General features: G+C 39.8%; 1 protein-coding gene across 1 annotated transcript; it reads right to left on the reverse strand.

Moving 5' to 3' along the window:
* Positions 1–1,119: 1,119 nt before the first annotated feature.
* On the reverse strand, positions 1,120–20,398 carry misp3 (MISP family member 3). The gene is made up of 4 exons (XM_088341529.1): positions 20,287–20,398; positions 13,163–15,035; positions 9,095–9,168; positions 1,120–2,216 (listed from the first exon to the last, which is right to left on the reverse strand). The coding sequence occupies exons 2-4, from the start codon at positions 14,991–14,993 to the stop codon at positions 2,121–2,123; spliced, it is 2,001 nt and encodes a 666-aa protein (XP_088197655.1). The 5' UTR covers positions 14,994–15,035; positions 20,287–20,398; the 3' UTR covers positions 1,120–2,120.
* Positions 20,399–21,380: the final 982 nt, after the last annotated feature.

Below are 21,380 nucleotides of genomic sequence, written 5' to 3' on the forward strand. Positions count from 1 at the left end.
TTATTTATTCAGCCAGTATAAACCATAAACATGAAATATACAAGAAATAATGGGGGTGCTGGAGCCCATCCCAGCTATTTTCGGGCAGTGGGCACCCTGAACAGGTTGCCAGCCAATCGCAGGGCACACAGGGACAGACAACTCACTCGCTCATTCACACCTAGGGACAATTTGGACCGGCCAATTCACCTGAAATGCATGTTTTTGGAATGTGGGAGGAAACCGGAGTGCCCGGAGGAAACCCACGCAAGCACGGGGAGAACATACAAGCTGGATTTGAACCCACGCAGGAGGTTCCCATGACATGAACTGTGCCGCACAAGCGCTAACCACTCCGCCACCGTGCTTTCTATTTCATCCTATTCTATTCTATTCTATTCAGCCTACTCCAGGGTTCACCAACCTTTTTGAAGTTACTATATTTTGTATTGCTTCGTGTTAAGGGCTACAAGTTTGACATACATTTCAAAAATAACTTATTTCATTAATATGTTATAATTATGTCATTGCTATGTTATTACAATGTTACTGCTATGTTACTTCTAATTTACTGCTATGTCATTGTTACATGAGTACTATGCTGTTACAATGCTAATACAGAGTATGAGAGTTTTAGAAGTACTATTGAAATAGGCTCAATTAACCACTATAGTGAATGTCATTTAGGAAACAAGTTTCCTAGAAAATTGCAATAATTTATCACATGTAAGCTATTTTCAGAAGAGTTATGCGGGCTACTCAGGATTACTTGGTGGGGCTACTTGGCCACTCATGGTATTTTACTATTACGAAGATTTATTGTAAATATTTTGTCATAATTGTATCATTCTTTAGTAAACCAACCTAAGCTAAATCAAGTTATATATTATAATCTGGAAATTTGACTGTTTTACAATACTGTACATCAGGGGTCAGAAATTTTTGGACCCAAAGAGCCATAAAAAAAAAAAAAAGTATATTGGTTTTATTTAAGCCGCACCATATCATTGAAGTCAACATTCAACAAAACCACCAAATCTGCTCTCCAGGCAAAAGCTAATTCATCCGCACGTTTTATTTCACCCTGTGACATTTGATAATTTAATAAATTCTATGAAAAAATAACAATAATGCCCTATATCATTGTAAACATAGCCTACCACTTAAAAATTGTCTCCCTCCTGCAGTTATTTATGAGTGTTGAGGCCCATTTTAATGGTTTCAAAACAAGGTGCGAGCAAAGTAAAATGTCGCAAAATACTTTAAACATGGATGCCGACGTATTTAACTTCAGTGCAGACGGTTCTGGGCAAGGGGGAGAGTGAAGTGCGTGCGTGAGTATAGCTGCGCTCATTACCTATGGCTCACCCAAATTGCTTTAGGTGCTTTGCCGGGTGTTTACAGTTTGTTCTGTGTCTCAACAGTGAACATATATTGTTTTAGCTTCCATATAAAGGGTTCATTAGCGATGTACAGCTAAAACGGGATCTGTTGGTGTGGCACCTTGACTGTAAACTGTAGTTGAGCCTGTGCCCGATATATATAGCGAACCAAACCTTAATAATAGTTAGTGTTGTCTCACATGCGCTACATTAGGATTTGCATGTGAATAAAAGATTTTAGCGCCGAGCCAGGCGTACGCATGAAAAGAGCCATGCAGTATATGGCTCGCGAGCCATTGGTTTCAGGCCCCTGCTGTCATGTCCCGCACGGTTGTCATGGCGCCCAGCCTGCCCCGCCCCTTGACACCGGCTGAGACGCATTGGACTGATTGCTTTTGGAGTACTGACACCTGCTGTTTTTCATTTTGTGTTTATTTAACTTTATGGCAGTGAAAATAACTTGGATTCATCCACTGAGTTACTAGAATGACTTCAATATTTTTATGACGTGTTGCGTTAATTTGTTTAGAAAATCGGACGAAAAAACATCCACAACCCAAGAAAAGCTATTTTATAGCTAATTAATTTCCCTCCACAAGTATCTGTCAGGTTTTACTATGATTAAGGATACTAAAAAAAAGTAAATTTGTCGCAATACAGCGAGTACAAGTGCAATGTTCTTCAAGTTCTTTATCCTCCTCTCTCCTCAATTTAATTCATTTCGACGCTCTCCAAACTTCTTCGCTTTTGCAACTTTCATCATTGCTCTTGCAGGTTGTGTCCATTGAACTGGCCCGACTCCCACATGTGCACCAGGGGGGTCTTGTGTCTGGAACTGCGGGAGACCCCCACCACCTAAATGACAATGAGAATGCACAAGGTCAGTCTACAAATTGCAGGGAAACAAAAGCAGAATCATCAAGAAATTTGAGTGAAAGAAGATCGAAAACAAAAATCCAAGGGAATAAAACATGTGCTATTAGAAACGCTATGGGAGGGGTGCGGAAACTAGGGCCCACGGGCCCAGCAGGCTTTTAAATCCGGTCCTCCAGACAAAACTGGTCAATATGTCATGACAATAGTAAATAAAGTACTACTAATAAGAAAATTGTTTTTGGAAGCCGACCTAGTTCCCATAGCCCCCTTGTTTGTTTACAACAAAAATACGACAACACAGAATCTCCCAAAAAGGCATATCGACCAATCATAAGAAAGATGTCTGTGAGGGAACCAGCTATTGATTAGTGGGGAGCCGGCTCTCATTGAGCCGTTTCGTCCTTGATCGAGAGTACTGTAGTCTGTTTCTGTCACATTCACCAATTCCCCTTTTCTTTCAGCGCTTGATGAATACATTATTGGTCATCGCTGTCTACCTATAATGCAGTCTCTTTTTTGAATGGTGACATGATCCGAAACATTGTGACGTAAACAACTCGGTGGAGAGCGTAGAAGCCGCGGCGCTGAAAACTCTCACAGACCAGAAACGGACACAGGACCCAATAGCGCTCGTTTTATCAGTTTTTATTGATAAAGAGGGAGAGTAAGGCTTGCTTCTACGATCCGATAGCTGACGGACAAAAGGAGCGAGCGGTGCGGAAGTGGCACTTCCGTGTCTGGCGAGGAGATCGGAGACAGGCGGGAATAGCAAGTCGTTGGCCAGGACTAGAGATCAAAGGCAGTGTCGAGTTCGTAAGCGAGGTCGGTAGCAGGAGGCAGGCAGGTAACGGGGCGAAACAGGTCAGGTAACAGGCAGGCAGAACGGGGCGGAAACAGGTTGGCCACAAAGATTAGGCAGAAAAAAGCAGGGCAGGAACGGAGTCGGACGAAAAGGCTTACTGAGCTGAAGGCAACAGTTCGCATAACAATCTGACAGCTTCCAAGCCGGGGGTTTAAGAAGAGAGTGTCCACCAATCAGCTGTCCGAGCTGTTGGCGCCAATTAGGCCGCCGCAGCCGCGCTCAATCGGCATTTAAGACGAAAAAAGCATCAGGTTTGCTGGGGCACGCCGCCATTGGTGTTCTGCAGGCAAAGTATTGCACAGCTTTTGACCGTCCGTAACGGTAATGGCATTGTAACAGAAAAGATAAGTTGTTGGATTTCCCCATTACTGAAAAAATAACGCTGTTACGTAATGTCATGATTACTGATGCGGGGCACCTGAGGCTGTCACGTTGGCGCTAACAGCCACGAAACCTGATTGGCGGTTGGACTCTTTTTAAACTCCCGTCTTCCTGAAAGAACCCGTCAGATCGTCTGCGAACCTATGCTCCCAGCTAGGCAAGTATTTGTGACTCTCCGACTCTATCCTGCCCTGTTTTCTGTCTGATACCTGTTGCCGACCTCTTTTCTGGACCCGTTTATGTTTTTGCTCCTCCGCCCCGGCCATCAACCTGTTTTTCTCGCTGTCAACGACTACCTTCGCTCGACACGGAAGTGCCACTTCAGCGTTCCTGCTATCTGCTACCCGTGACCAACGATCATCGGATCTTGGATGCAAGTCCTGTTCTCCTTCTTAATAAAAACTGAGTAAAACGAACGCTATAGGGTCCCGTCTCCGTTCCTGGTCGATGACACGTGACGGCGTTATTTATAGCAGCGATATTTCCAACACTAGTCTCCCCGGATTTGAAACTTACCTAATGTTATTGGGGGTTGACTTGACCAAGCCCAACTGAATTATGGGCTTACCACTGCCTGTGAAACCTTGTCCTTGTCGTTTAAACGTTTATGATTGTTCGTCTCGGCCGTTTTACAAGCACATCCCGCCACCATCGGCTAATCGCCCATCATAATCTTTGAGAGACATCAGATAACAAAGCCTTTGATGGAGGACAGGGAAAAAAATTCTCAAACTGTTTATTGTCAAAATCTGATATCGACTGCTGATTTGCAATATTTCCTCTCTGTGTCATCTCTCCGGATGATTTTCCTTAGCTACCTGCCCCCAGGACAGATTACGGCACCTTAATCAGCAAAAGATAATGAAGTGGAAAAAAAAGTGAGTGGAAACAATACTTTTAAATAGATGCAAGAAGCCTGTAGGTAATGGAACTCAACACACATACACAAACACTATCCCAGACCCTTGTCTCCTTATCTACAGAGATAAGCTGCTAGCTGTGTGTTCCGAAAGCTATCAGATGTTTGGTGGCCCACATTTGGTGCCAGGGAGATACTTGTTTCCTGTTTCCATTGAAGCATGTGAGCTTTTATACAAGAAAACATTTATATTCAAGCATAATGGCAGTGTTCTCGTTTGCCCGCGTCCCTGCGTCCTAGACGCATCATTTTTGCCTGGGACGCAATGTTTTTGACACCAAATTGTCATTATTACCAGATCACTTTTTTTTTTTTTTTTTTAACAAAGATTCACCGCACTCCAAACTTTTCGTCAGGCAGATCCGCCTTCCGCCATTGTTGTTTTGGTCTCGCGCCGATCTCGGCAAACGAGATCTCGTTGCTTCGAGATGACGTCATTGTTGTGGCGGTTGTCGAGTGAAAGAGAAGTATGCCCCCGAAAAAACATTTGGTACTAGGTGCAAATCAACAAAAAATTTGTAATTTCTTCAGTGTCGGTAATAAGTCGAAACATAACACAGAAAGTGGTAACAACGGCAATAATTCCGGCACGAAGAAACGGCGGAGAAATTCTTCAGAAGACCGCGAAGGCAAGGAAAACACGTGTGTTGAAGCCAACGATTCGATGAAAGAAAATAAACAAAAGAATACTAGCAAGAAAAGGACTTCTCTGCCAAAATGGACTAAATTATACTCCTGGTTACGCTATGAGGAGGATGATAATGAATTAGACTTTGAGAAGGCATTACAACTATGGCGAAACAGCAAACCACGAAGAATATACGAACTGAAAAATCTGAAGTGATAACTGCTTTGTATCACCAATTAACTGTGATGATTAAAACTGCATGAATATATAAATATTTCAGCAATATTATTTTGTATAGTGTACAATATTGTGAACTGAAAAATCTGAAAGTGCTTTGTATTACCAATTAACTGTGATGATTAAAACAGAAAGAAAATATAGATTAATATACTTATTTCAGCAATAATATTTTGTATAATGTACGATATTGCTGTGAACTGAAAAATCTTGAAGTGATAACTGATTTGTATTACCAATAAACTGTGATGATTAAAACTGAATGAATATATAGATTTATATTATATATTTGTCCCAGATTTACAATTTCAAAAGTGATAACAATAAATTTTGGGGACCCATAGATCTACGCACAGCACATAAAAAACATCAATCATTAACTAACAAATATTGATAGACAAAATGTAATACTCATTTATTACTGTAATAATGATTCTGATATTTTTAGGCCAAAAGAGAGGGCCTTGCAGGCCCTCACGGCCCACTAGTGTTAAGACTCTAAAGCAGGAGTCTGGAACCTTTTTGACTTAAAGAGCGATAAAAGCAAAATATATTCATTTTATTTTGGGAAAGAGCTACACCATATATTATGAGACGAATTGACTAAATTACTAAACCTGCGCCCCAGACAAAAGCTTAGTCTTCAGCACATTTATTTTTGATGATTTGATAAAAATTATGAAAAGAGAATAATGCCAGAGCCCCTGTGCCAAAATCAACAAACAGCTGTTCTGTGTACATTGTTACAAAGAATGACAATACAAAGGAAATTATTATTATTATTATTACATACCACTTTAAACTTGTCTCTTTCTTGCAATTACTCAAGATCGGTTAAACTCATTTTGACCCTTTTTTTCATACATATTGGTTTCAAAACCAGATGCAAGCAGTGATTTTGTAAAAACGTCACAACATTCTGCAAACAGGGAGCCTGATGTGCTTACCTTTGGCGCAGACGGCGTAGGGCGAGAGATGGGAGGGAGTGCTTGCCCTTTTTGCATAGCTCGACCCATCCCTCCCACTCACCCAATCAAATAACTTTGAGTTCTCTTTCCGGTGTTTTGGCGTATTTACAGTTTGTTCTGTGGATTTATCATAAGGTATCTGAACACTGAACACGGATTATATAGTGAGCTTTTATATAAAGGATTCTTTAGCGTTGTACAGCCAAAACAAGTTTTTTTTGTGTGTGACACCTTGACTGGAAATTGTAGTGAAAAACGTGCCCTATATACTGTGTGAAATACTGCTTAGCTTTGGTTTGGCTTTGCGTGTATCTGAACAGGATTAATGGCTTAAGTTTTGAACGAGATGGAGAAAATTTGCATGCAATCAAATTTGTGTCTGAGCCACAAGTACTCATAGAAAGAGCCATATATGGCTCGCGAGCAATGTTCCCTGTAATTTTCCTTACGGGTCTGAGCGTTCACACAAAGTCGGTGAGCAACGCTTGAAACAACAGTGAGCAACCATAATCCCAAGTGTGGCAAGATAATTCATTATCAAACATGTCCAAAACTTGACATCAAGTTACATTTTGCTGAGTTTCCGGCAATGCAAAATGATTTTTCTCTTTTGAATGAATTGACTCATGTACTATTGCAAAGATTGTACGGCCTACAAACGTCATTTGCTCTTACAATTCTTTCACAAGATATCCATTTCTTTTTATTTCCTAATGTATTTTGTCGCATAATATTAACATTTTGGGGGGCTTATTTAGTCGGTTGTAAGATACAGAACTGTACTTAACCACATTTTTTAGTGGAAGTACAATGTTGGCAACAAGATTGACTTGATATAATTGGAAATTATTTAAATGCAACACAAACTTTTTCTTCTTTTTTCCATGTTTTTTTCTACTTTTTTTTAAATTCCATTAAAAAAAATCTCATTCTGTTTATTTTTTCTGAGCTGTTACTTTTTTCTTTTTGTTCTCTATTTACTTTTTTCCTACATTTCTTTCTATTCTTTTTTTCGGGCTCTTTCTAAATTTTTCCTTCATTTTTTTCTCTTCCTTCTGTTTCTTTTTTCTCAGCTTTTCACTACTTTTTCATTTTGGTATTTTTTTCTTTTTTGCTCTATTCCCCCCTTCCTTTTAGTCATTTGTGCATAATTTCACATAATATTTGGTCATGTTGGGATTAAAGAAGCAAAAACAACCTGAAGAGCCGTTCAGGACCCGAAAGAGCCGGTTCCTTTTAGTGAGCCGAGCCGAAGGAGCTCGACAAACTCTACTAACTTTACTCAACTTCGTTCTACTTCGACTCGATATCAAAATACAGCATTTAGGACACAACGTCAGGGGAACCCGTGTATTGTTACCTTCATGCACTGTAATTTTGACTTAAGTCGTTTCTTAATTAGTCATTTTGAGCCCTCATTTTTGTGCGTTGGCTAGATTAGAGGGAACACTGCTCGTGAGCCATAGGTTCCCGACCCCAGCTCAAAAGGACTGTGGTGAGTACTCCATTTACCACAATATCAGCCCATTATTGAACAATATAATATAATTTTAACTATTATTCTATTAGCATATGGCACAATGCATTTCGGTACCTACAGTACATTAGCCCGTCTCCTCCACTGACTGTTAGGAAGTTTGAAAGCTGGCTTTCACATAATAGCACAAGTTACTGCATAATACATTTTCTGATTGACGGCTTTGAACGTTAAAGTGCACATTTTATATTCGCCCCTGGGTTTGTGATCCCTTTTCGGAATAATTGCATCGGATTAGGGTGTATTGTTAGAACTGTATAATAAAGCCTCGAGAGGAACCCAGTGTTCCAGTTTACCTGTGAAAAGTGATGGGTCATGCTCAAAAATCTATGGGTCCCGACAGAAATTTATGGGTCCCCAAAATTTAGTGTTATCGAGGTTGAAATTGTAAATTGCCGACATATATATATATAATATAAATCTATATTTTCATTCTGTTTTAATCATCAAATTATTAATTAATTTTCTGCATCAAATTATGTTTGGTAATATACCGATTAAAGGGATAACCACAAACCTGTCTTTTTTTAATTTTCTCCTTTTATACTTCCTTTTTTTTCCTTAACTTCTTTATATAACATAATTCGTAATATCAATCATCAAAGCAAGTGAGCCGTTTGAGAGCCGGCTCTTTTTAATGACTTGAGCCAAAAAAGCCGGTTCTCTAAAAAAAGACGGACTTCCTTTCACTACACAACTCGAACTTGTTTGACTTGATTGATTTGCCGTTTGGTGATAGTAGGTGGTACCCGACATTGACAAAATTGCGTTTTTCCGTACAGATTTTCTCGTACGTCGTACACGTCTTAAAATGCATAATAAACCTACTTTGTACGGCAAAAACGTACAGGTTGACAGGTATGAATTTCTCCGCTGTTTTTTTTGTGCCGGAATTATTGCCGTTGTTATCACTTTCTGCATTATGTTTCGACGTATTACTGACACTGAAGAAATGACCAATTTTGTGTTGATTTTCACCTAATACTAACTTTTTTTTTCCGGAGGCATACTTAACCTTCGCTCGACGCCAAGCACCACAACATGGACGTCATCTCGAAGCAACGAGATCTCGTTGGCCGAGAACGGCGTGCGGACGAAAACTCGAACCACGAGACCAAAACAACAATGGCGGATCTGCCTGACGAAAAGTTTGGAGTGCGGTAAATCTTTGTTAAAAAAAAGTAATCGGGTAATAATGACAATTTTGTGGCAAAAAGGATGCGTTCCGGGGACGCACGTTGATTTGAGACTATGCGTCCCCGGAAAAAATGCTTCTAGGACGCAGGGACGCGGGCAAACCAGAACACCGGGCACCCAGTACTTACCTTTTCCTGGTTGACTGTATCACCTTGGTCCTGGACTGGGGGCCACACAGCGAACTTTCCCAATGATTGACAGGCTGAAGGCAAAAGGAATTGATTTAAAATATTGAACAACCCGAAAGGGATTTTGTATTTCGAAGCACTCTATTGGAGGGGAAAGAAATAAGGCACGATCTCATCTTTCATCTCATTAGCTGCACCGCTTATCCTCAGTAGGGTCGCGGGGGTGCTGGAGCCCATCCCAGCAATCATCGGGCAGTGGGCAGGGGACACCCTGAACTGGTTGTCAGCCAATCGCAGGGCACACGGGGACAGACAACTCACTCGGTCATTCACACCTAGGGACAATTTGGACCAGCCAATTCACTTGAAATGGAAACCGGAGTGCCCGGAGGAAACCCACGCAAGCACGGGGAGAACATACAAACTCCGTACAGGAAGTCTGGAACTGGATTTGAACCCACGCAGGAGGTTGAGGATGAGGGAAGCAAGGGCGAATGGGTTTGACTTTAAGTAAATTGGGATTTGATCAGGTATAGATTTACAGTGTTTGCATGACACTGATTGTTATTGTGTTATTTCTGTTTTTGTCATTTAACAGATATCCGAACTAACTTGCTTAAACTAATTGATACTTGTCAGAAAATACAGTCCCGTGAAAAAGTATTTGCCCCTTTCCTGATTTCAGTTTTTCGCACATATGTGTAACGGGTGTAAGAATAACTTTTGTTTTGTTGAAATTCCTGCTGAAATATGTTGTATAGTTTTTGTGTAAGTGTCCTGCAATGATGAGTCCAACAGTGCCACCTGCTGGTATGGGGTAAGGTTTGGTTTGGCTTTTGATCTTGTGAGATGAGATGAGATGAGGATACTGCTGGAAGTGTGAATTTCCCTACGGGGATGAATAAAGTATCTATCTATCTATCGAGACATCTAGAAATCTATCTATCTAGACATCTATCTATCTATCGAGACATCTAGAAATCTATCTATCTAGACATCTAGACATCTATCTATCTATCTAGACATCTATCTATCTATCTATGTATACATCTACCTATCTATCCATCTAGACATCTAGACATCCATCTATCTATCCATCTACACATCTTTCTATCTAGATATCTATCTATCTAGACATCTAGACATCTATCTATCTAGACATCTATCTATATACCTATCTATCTATCTATACATCCATCTATCTATCTATCTATCGAGACATCTATATCTATGTATACATCCATCTATCTATCTATGTATACATCCATCTATCTATCTATCTATCTATCTATCTAGACATCTATCTATCTATCTAGACATCTACCTATCTAGACATCTATCTATCTATTTATCTATCTAGACATCTATCTATTTATCTATCCATCTATCTATCTATTTATCTATTTATCTATCTATCTAGACATCTATCTATCTATCTATCTATCTAGACATCTACCTATCTAGACATCTATCTATCTATCTAGACATCTATCTATCTATTTATCTATCTAGACATCTATCTATCTATCTAGACATCCATCTATCTTTCTATCTAGACATCTATCTAGACATCTATCTATCTAGACATCTATCTATCTATCTATCTATCTATCTATCTAGACATCTATCTAGACATCTATCTATCTATCTATCTATCTATCTATCTATCTATCTATCTATCTATCTATCTAGACATCTATCTATCTAGACATCTATCTATCTAGACATCTATCTAGACATCTATCTAGACATCTATCTAGACTTCTATCTAGACATCTATCTATCTAGACATCTAGACATCTAGACATATATCCATCTATCTATCTAGACATCTATCTATCTAGACATCTATCCATCTATCTAGACATCTATTTATCTAAACATCTATCCATCTATCTAAAATAGGAAGAGGGCAAATACCTTTTGACGGCACATTATTTCCATGACGTGAAATTCAGTAGGATTCGATGCAACAAAGAGGTTCAATTCAAAAAAAGAGTTTCCAGTCCATTATCGTTACACTCCTTTCACACAATCTATCATTAGTGTAAAATAATGACAAGCTCACAATAAATTCTCCATCGTCATCGTAGACACACCCAATTCACTCTGTACTGGATTTATTGTCTTTTCAATAATGTTTCCAAATCCGCACAAAGGCAGGGGGGAAACACTCCCCGATAACAAACATACGTTAAGGAATTGTATTAAAACCAAAGCTGAGCTAAGTCCCATTTTACATTGGTAACAAAGGTTATAGATTGAGTGGTTTGGATCCGATTTGGTGTTTTGGGTTTAACGGCATAAACAAATTAACGGTAATATAATATTAAAACTTTTTCCCTCAGCAGCATACTTTGCCAAGTCTGACAGACGTTGTCTGAGGACGCCTTTCACCCTGGCCACAACCAATGTTCCCTGTAATTTTCCTTACGGGTCTGAGCGTTCACACAAAGTCGGTGAGCAACACTTGAAACAACTGTGAGCAACCATAATCCCAAGTGTGCCAAGATAATTAATCATCAAACATGTCCAAAACTTGACATCAAGTTACATTTTGCTGAGTTTCCGGCAATGCAAAATGATTTTTCTCTTTTGAATGAATTGACTCATGTACTATTGCAAAGGTTGTATGGCCTACGTCGTCTTAGAATTATTTCACAAGATATCCATTTCTTTTTATTTCCTGATATATTTTGTCGCATAATATTAACATTTTTTGGGGGGCTTATCTAGTCGGTTATAAGATACAGAACTGTACTTAATCACATTTTTGAGTGGAAGTACAATGTTGGCAACAAGATTGACTTGATATCATTGGAAATTATTTGAATGCAACACAAACGTTTTCTTCTTTTTTCCGTGTTTTTTTTCAACTTTTTTTTAAATTCCTTTAAAAAAAAATCTTACTGTGTTTATTTTTTCTAAACTGTTACTTTTTTCTTTTTGTTCTCTATTTACTGTTTTCTACATTTATTTCTTTTCTTTTTTTCTGGCTTTTTTCTAACTTTTTCCTTCTTTTTTTTCTCTTCCTTTTGTTTATTTTTTCCGAGCTGTTACTTTTTTCTTTTTGTTCTCTGTTTACTTTTGTCCTACATTTCTTTCTTTTCTTTTTTTCTGGCTTTTTAAAAAAATTTTCCCTTCTTTTTTCTTTTCCTTTTGTTTCTTTTTATCTCAACTTTTCACTACTTTTTCATTTTGGTATTTTTTTCTTTTTTGTTCTATTCCCTCCTTCCTTTAAGTCATTTCGTGCATAATTTTACATAATATTTGGTCATGTTGGGATTAAAAAAGCAAAAACAACCTGAAGAGCCGTTTAGGACCCGAAAGAGACGGTTCCTTTTAGTGAGCCGAGCCGAAGAAGCCGGTTCCCCGACAAACTCTACTAACTTTACTCAACTTCGTTCTCCTTCGACTCGACTTCAAAATACCTCTTTTAGTACACAACGTCAGGGGAACCTGTGTATTTTTACCTTCATGCACTGTAACTTTGACTTGAGTCACTTCTTAATTAGTAATTTTGAGTCCTCATTTTTGTGCGCTGGCTAGTTTTTTTTTGTGCGCTGAGCATGTGCGAGCAGTTCGCAATTGCGCACGCGCGCAGCTTAGAGGGAACACTGGCCACAACCCTTTTAACCTGCTGCTGCAGATTCTAAAGGTCCCTTATATCAAATATTAACTGGCTCAGAAACCGTTTCTTCTCTAGAGCCAACACCCCCCTAAATAAGCGCGCAAAACTGTGAAAAAAATATTGGATATGCACAGGAAAAATCTGAGAAAAACGTATTCATTTTCTTTTTTTTTTTCTCCACAATTTTGGTACTAAATGTCATTTCACGTTTTCAATGGACTTTTTTTATGACGCACTTACAATTTAGGGCGGTCTACAAGCATTACCTAGTAAATGTTATTTTCTTTTTTTTTATCATGTTTGTCTGGAGTGCCACGTCCAATCTTGTTGTGAACAATGTACACTATGTCAATGACAAAGACAGTTCTGTTCTATTTAGGTCCGGTAGTTCATGCACTGCACAACCGGGCAAGCTTTTTTGATTGTGGCGGACTGACCTGCGGTGTCTTTGCTGCCTCCATCGGAATACTCCAGACGAGACCCTTGAAGGCTTCTTTTATCCGTACTCTCTAGCCTCTTGCCAACTTCTTCTACCTCCCTTCCATAGAGGTTCAGCCTCTGATTGCGCAGTTCTTTCTCCCTCTTTTGAGTCTCCCGGATGTCCTTTTCCACTTTAATACCATTTGTGAGAGAGCGGAGCTTAAAGAAGGGGTTTTCCTTAGACAACATCTCCTCTGCCTCCGACTCTAAAGTGAGTGAGCAGGACGGAGGAATGTAAGAAACTTCTCGGTCAATTTTGGGCATGGTATCTACGTCCGCATTGGTGCGGTGGTGCGTAGATAACGGGGCCCTGTGGTGGTTCTCCATAATTATGACCTGGTAGGGCATTCCTTCAGATAAGCCTGGCCCTCTGGAAGTTGAACCCACCCCAGCGCCTTTCAGTTCTTCGCTCTGTCCCCCCTCAGAGCTTCTTAAAGTTGACATCTGTGACGAGATCTCATCTTTGCTGTCAGAACTAATACTGGAACCGCTACCGCTCCCGCTGCTGCTACTTGAAGACGACTCCCTGCGCTTTTGAAAAGCTTCGAATATACGTTTCTTCTCTTTCATCTGCCGTACAGTACCCTTATGGTAGAAACCCGGTACCTTCCCCAGCTTGACTAAATCTTGCTCCCGACCCAATTCTTCGTGGATCTCGTGCTGCATGATTTTTCCCGCCAGTTCCCGGTCCATGTCTTGGAATTTGTCCGACTTGACCGCGATGGACTGGTTAAGGATGGTCTTCAGCAGGGGGATCTCGACATACTCCGCAGATGAATTCGGAAGACCGCGAGCTCTTCTCAAACTGTGTTCCCGCTCAATAGCCCGTTTGATCTCTCGCTCGATGGGGGTCTCTTTGGACAGAGCTTCTTGGGTGGCAGCAGCGATGTTCTCAGCGCTTCGCGGGGAAAAGTCGGATGATAATCCGCTGTCGTCATCGCTTGAGTCGCTCTCCATTTTGGCGAGTTTAGTACACTCAACCCCGTCTTTGTTTTCTTCCTGTATTTCAGTCGATTGCTGATATCTGACCGATTCTTCACCTTGCTCTGGTCCGACGTTCTCTTTCCCTCCGGGTCTACTGTGACACTGCTCTCCTGTTACGCTTTCTCCTTCCCCGTCTCCCTGCCTTTTCTTTACTGTGACAACACAGACAGAACCTTTAGAAGCTGCCCCACCCTGATTGGGTAGCTCCATGGCAACGTCAGACAAAGGTGCAGAGTTCGGCATAAGCACCTGTTGAGCGACTTCCTGGTTCACTCCCTTGGGGGTGAGCTCTTGGCTTTGGGTAAATAGCTCCTCCTGCTGGTTATCTAAGCATACATCATCCACTGACTCGTTTGTTTTCTTTTCTTCATTGCTAAAAGGAGGCAAACAAATATTAAGGGGAACTGCAACTGGTGTTGGAGAACCCTCCTCACAATTTCTTAAGTCCTGATGACAATCAGGGGAGATGTTTAGTTTGATATCTTCATCGTGGATCTGTGCAACCTCCACTTTCAAACTGGAGAAACTTTCTTGGGTATTACTCTCTCCAATCGACATCTTGAGTTCCTTGCAAGAGTCGAGATTCTGGGGATCTTGTACCCATTCTGTCACTGTCTCCTTGGTCTGGCCCTGATCCATGCATCCCCGGGAGACTTCAGCACTGTGCTCTGTTTCCACTTTAAAGGCCTTTTGGTTGATTATGGCACAATCAGGGCTGGCGTCCACAGCAAAGCGCGCCGGGAACTCTTGCTCGTTGAGAGAATCAGCGGGACCTCTTTGGTGACGAAGGGACACTGTTTCCATGGTGATAGCAGTGGGGATCTTTTAATCTTCAGTCATTAAGCACTGAGGGACATTTAGCAGGGAGACAGTTGTTGTACAGCAACATCACAAAGGCAAACAGTGATACCGCAGTACTCGAATGACTATTCGAAGAAATCGGTATTTGACCACAGAAGTTGAGTTATTTCTGCTTACGTATTTGAACGGAAAATCTGAACAAACCCAAAAACTTCCTAACACAGCCCAACATAACGGAGTGACAGGCCATCCTGGTTAATCTTGCCGGGTCAGCTAACATAATTTTGAGAGAGAGCATCAGTCCCGCAACACAAATTTATTGTGATTTAGTGCTGATTTTGCCGATAATAATGGATCCCAAGAAAGTTAGTGATAAGGTAATGGAAAAGAGGAAAACTGAGAAAAATGATCGCGGGAATGAGTTTCTGCCATCAAACCACTGGTCAAAGGTACAGTTAATGCTGTAAAATATTTTTACATTTGTACCTTTATTATATTGATTCTTTATCATTTAGGCATTTAAATTACCGTATTTTTCGCACTATAAGGCGCACCGGGTTATAGGGCGCACCCCCAAAAAATAGTTTTTGGTCCTATATCTTCCATACATAAGGCGCACATTCATCTTTTTTGGCCAATTGCAGGCTTTGTTTTGCCCCTTTAGCCTATGCGAGCCTGTAAATGATAAAAAGGATCCGCCCCCTTTACCTCCGAATACGTTTAGCCAATAGTGATCGATTCAAATGATGATTGACACATTGGCTGGGAAATGAAACGCCGGCATATGTATCCCAGCATACACCGCGGACGACTTCGCCTTTGGGGGAAAATCTAGTCGGTGGCTGCTTGCCTTTGTTGCGAGACCGTGCAACTTAATATTGATCCATATATAAGGCGCACTGTATTATAAGACGCATGGTCAGCTTTTGAAAAAAACAAAGGCTTTTAGGTGCGCCTTATTGTGCGGAAAATACTAATATATATTATCATTGTTTGAATACACTTTTAATTACACATAGTATTTTGAGTAATTTGAAATGCGTTGGAGAGTATAAAAATAAATATCATTACTTTGAGTGGTAAAAACTGTTTTGGTGCGCAAACAACTCATTGTTCGAATACCAGGGTTGGGTAGGGTTACTTTAACTGGATTACTTTCAATTACTTTTGGATGACTCCAATACCATATATGCTAATAAAATACAAAAGAAACTAAATATGAATAAAATGATGACTCACAACACGTGGTAAGCTTTCTCTCCTGGCTTTGATCTCTTTGATCTCCGGCAAAACGAACATAAAATGCGACAGAAACAAAATGAAAATAAATCCAAACAGCTTGCCAACATCATTTTTGCCGTTACATGTGTTCCGTTACTCCACAAGCCTGCACAAAATCTAGTAATTTTATTCATATTTAGTTTCTTTTGTCTTTTATTAGCATATTTGGTATTGGAGTAATCCAAAAGTAATTGAAAGTAATCAATTTAAAGTAACCCTACCAAATCCTGTTGAATACCAATCTCGAACAGATTACGGTTGAGTACCGAGAGATCACTGTATTTGGTAATGGCTTTCAATAATAATATATGTAACGGGTGTAATAATAACTTTTGTTTTATTGAAATTCCTGCTGAAATATGTGTATAGTTTTTGGTAAGTGTCCTGCAATGATGAGTCCAACAGTGCCACCTGCTGGTATGGGGGTGGGGTTCTGTTTTGGCTTCTGACATGTGACCGGGAGGCGGGGTTTGTTGGCAGTCTACAGAGAGAGCTGCTAATGAGATTAAAGAGATCAAAGCCAGCAGAAAAGCTAATGTTGTGACTCATTTCATCTGCAGTAACTGTAATAAAAACCTCATCATCCAGTCCAGCGTGAATATGGATCTTTGGTGGGACAAGTACACCGCGGTTACATATACATACACTAGTAACTGTTTTTTTTTTAGTTTATCTACTAGCTGAATTATGTGCCAAACGAAATGCATATAGACTTAAAAAAGGTTCTTTTAAAATTTCATTTTGCTTTGAATATTGAAATAGAATTGACAATGGTACAATTATTGCAGTTACTGTACTCAGAGTGCCCAGCACTTCCTTTAATAGCGACTGCAGACATTAACTTGTTCCTTAAGAATACCTGAGCACCCCATGGACTGATTGTGATGGTTCCTTGTGATTTTCTAGGAAATGTGAGTGTTATCTGGCATGCTTTCTAGTGATTACTGAGTAATAACACCATAATAACACAGTAAAAACATAATAACTTGATAACTGGCGGCCCTACGCACAAACCGGTAACACAAAAGTAGCTCTTAGCTTCAAAAAGGTTGATGGCCCCTGCTGTACTATGAACATGATGCTTACTTTGTGTACTGAGAGGCCCTCGAATGAGCCAATGTACTTTTTGCCAATCACCTGAATCCCTTATCCTTAATGACTGTCACCTTATTTAGACTTTAATTGTGTTCATTGTGTTATCGTTAGTCTGCATTAGTGCTCTTGTGGACCTTGGGCAGCTCATAAACCCATTTCATTTTTAATCAGCTTAGTACTTGGCAGTAAAACACATACGTGCACTTCCTTTGCACGCACAAGTATACATGCTTTGTTGTTTAGAGTAATTGATTATGTTCATGAAATATTTCGTTAATATCACATTGCAACAGTAAAAAAAAAATCCATTGATATCATACATTAATGTCACGAGCTCGGACCAGAATCGGAGGCAGGAAGGATGAACTCAATCGCGTAACGGACCAGTTACTTTTATTTAGCAAAATAAAAGTTGTCCAACACTCAGGGACAAAACAAAACAAAAACAGGCTTACAGGCAAACAGGAACTCAGACTAGGAATACTCACAAAACAGGCTTTTACTCAGAACGGGCAAACACAGGTTTCATCAGGTCAAACAGAACAGATTAATGCGAAACAGAAAACGCAATGAACCAGCAACCGGTAATACCCACAACCCGCCCTTAAGAAGCACACACGCAAATTAGACGATCCGCTACAGCCGGTGCCCAGGGGGCGGGGCCACCCGGTCGCCACGGCGACCATGCTGGACATGACACATTAATGCAAAAAGGGTGTTTCGATACATCTTTTTCACTTTTTCAATTATGATATTGCAAACTTAAGCACTAGTTCTTGTGTTAATTCTGGTTAAGATTCTCACCCCAAGTACTGTAAATTTCAAACTATAGGCCGCTACTTTTTTCTCAAACTTTCAACCCTGCGGCTTATTCAGCGATGCGACCAATTTATGTAATTTTTCTAATGGCCGCCAGTGGCACTCGAGTACAAAAAGTAAGATTTAGACCGGTGGAATATATGCGCCGAGGAAGACTGCAACTTCTTGGCTTGTGCATTAATTAAATTAGCGTAAACATACCCTCATCACGCAAAATGTAAAAAGAAAGGCACATCAAAAAATCCACCATCACTAATGGTATTAAAAATCATTATTGTTGTATAAAGAAGTTAAGAAAAAAGGAAGTATAAAATGAGAAAATTAAAAAAGACAGATTTGTGGTTATCCCTTTATTTAGTATATTACCAAAGATAATTTAATGCAGAAAATGAATTAATAATTTGAATAAGAAAATGTAATATTCTACTTAATTATATTTGCATGTATTTTTTTCTTCTACAGTGAACGTCCAAGCAACTTCATTTTTGAAGTTTTTTCTATAATATTCCTCATTCATGTCGAGCAAGACAGTTAGTATTAGGTGAAAATCGACACAAAATTGGTCATTTCTTCAGTGTCAGTAATAAGTCGAAACATAATGCAGAAAGTGATAACAACGGCAATAATTCCGGCATGAAAAAACGGCGGAGAAATTCTTCGGAAGATCGCGGAGGCAAGGAAAACACGTGTGTTGAAGCCAACGATTCGACGAAAGATAATAAACAAAAGAATACTCCTAGCAAGAAAAGGACTTTTCTGACAAAATGGTCTAAATCAGGGGTGTCAAACTCATTTGAACTCAGGGGCCACACGATAGAACAAACATTCTGTCGGGGGCCGGACTAGTAGATCAAAGAGAAAGAAAAGAGCAATAAAGAAATAAGAGAAAGAGGGAGGGAAAAGGAGAGAGGGCAGAACAAAGAAAGAAAAAGAGAGAGAGGGAGAAACAAAAGACATAAAAAGTCGTGAGAGAGGGGAAAAAGAAAGGGAGAGGAAGAAAGAAATACAAAGAGAAATAGAAAGACAGAAGGAGAAAAAAGACAAAAGAAAGTGCGAAGGGTAGGAAGAGAGAAAGAGAAAAGAGAGAAAAGGAAAAGGGAAATTTGAGCAAAAGAAGTTAAAAAGACACAGAGAGAGAAAGAAACAAAGAGCAACAAAGGAAGAGAAAAAGAGACACAGAGAGTGAGACAGATACGGAGAGTGGGAGAAAGGGATGGAAAAGAGAGAGAGAAAGAAAGAAAAAGAAATACAACTACAGTGACTTTGTTCGAGGAACCTGGCTTTGGCAACATCAAGTTGACGTTTCAACCTGCAGCTTGTTTTTCTCTTGCGCTTCTCTGAGTGTTGTCTCGCGGGCCGGATTCAATCCCTTAGCGGGCCTGATCTGGCCCGCAGGCCGCCTCTTTGACACCTGTGGTCTAAATTATATTCCTAGTGACGCTATGAGGATGATGATAATGGATTGGACCTTGAGAAGGCATTATAACTGTAGCGGGACAGCAAACCACGAAGAATATATGAACTGAAAAATCTGAAGATATAACTGCTTTGTATTACCAATTAACTGTGATCATTAAAACTGCATGAAAATGTAGATTAATATTTCAGCAATATTATTTTGTATAATGTACAATATTGTTGTGAACTGCGAAATATTGAAGTGTTAACTGATTTGTATTTCCAATAAACTGTGATGATTAAAACTGAAAATAATATATAAATTTATATGATATATTTGTCACCGATTTACAATTTCAACCTCGATAACACTCAACTTTGGGGACCCATAGATCTCTGTTGGGGCCCATAGATTTCACAGCTAAATTGAACACTGATCATTATAAACTACATTAATTACATAACAGGCTTGTGTTTGCCTTATTATCCAAATGAGTTGTTTATTTTGTTATCCAAAGAAGAGCAAAATCTTAGCATCCTTAAAACTTTATTTAATGTGAAGTAGGACATACTCAATTTTGGGCATTTTGACAGGAAAAAAAACCCAAAGTAAAAAGATTTAATGAATCGCTACAAATTTAGAGCTGATGTTAGCGGTTAAATATATAATCCAATCATTATTATCCCCCGCTATCTCACTTACCTGTAGACGGTCACCAAAGTTGTCACCAAATGTTACTCGAGTACTCTAACGTGTACAGATTCCCATCATCCTCAGCATCCACATCTGCAGTGTTCAATGCTGACCAGCAATCCCCTTCTAATGCGTAAAGCGCAATAACAACATGCACACGGGCACAAGAGGCTTACTTTATTGCCGTTCTGGATTAAGAAATGCTAATCCTTTTTTTTTCGGAGCGACACGTGTTGGTTTCAATCAGCTCGCACGTTTTCATTCAACCATTCTCCCGTTATGGTTCCATCAACGTTGTGGTTTCTCTATATCAGGGGTGTCAAACTAATTTAAGCTCGGGGGCCACACGATAGAGCAAACATTCTCTCGGGGGCCGGTTTAGTGGATTAGAGAGAAAGAAAAAAAAGAGAGAAAGAAATAAGAGAAAGATAGGGAGAGAAAGGTAAAGAGGGTGGGACAATAAAGAGAAAGAGAGACAGAGAGAGAGAGAGAGCGTGAGAAACATGAGATAAAACAGAAATAGTGAGAGAGGGGGAAAGAAAGAAAGAATGATATCCAAAGAGAAATAGAACGAGAGAAAAAGAGGAGAGAAGAGAGAAGAAGAGAAAGCGAGAAAGAGGAAAGACAGAGGGGAAAAGCAATAGAGAGAGAGAAAGAGAGTAAAAGAAAACATGAAGAGAGAGTAAAAGAAGGTAAAAAGACAGAGAGAAAGAGACAAAAAGGAACAAAGAAAGAGAAAAAGAGACAGAGAGAGTGAAAGAGAGAGAGAAAGAGGGAGTGAGAGAAAAATGGGGGAAGAGAGAGAGAGAAAGATAGATTAGAGAGAGAGAGAAATACAAGTACAGCGTTTGTGAGAGGCACCTGGATTTGGTAACATCAAGTGGACCTATTTCAACCTACAGCTCTCTTTCTCTTGCGCTTCTCTGAGCGTTGTCTCGCGGGCCGGATCCAATCCCTTAGCGGGCCTGATCCGGCCCGCGGGCCGCCTGTTTGACACCTGTGCTCTATATGTTATGCCTCATTTGTCTTTCATGTTTCGTTACGTTAGAGTTAATGTTCCAACGTATCCTGTGTTGTTTTCTTTCATGTTTTTGTTCACACAG

Source organism: Urocampus carinirostris, chromosome 8, assembly GCF_059441175.1.
Source record: "Urocampus carinirostris isolate Australia breed hairy pipefish chromosome 8, RoL_Ucar_1.0, whole genome shotgun sequence".
Lineage (NCBI taxonomy): Eukaryota > Metazoa > Chordata > Actinopteri > Syngnathiformes > Syngnathidae > Urocampus > Urocampus carinirostris.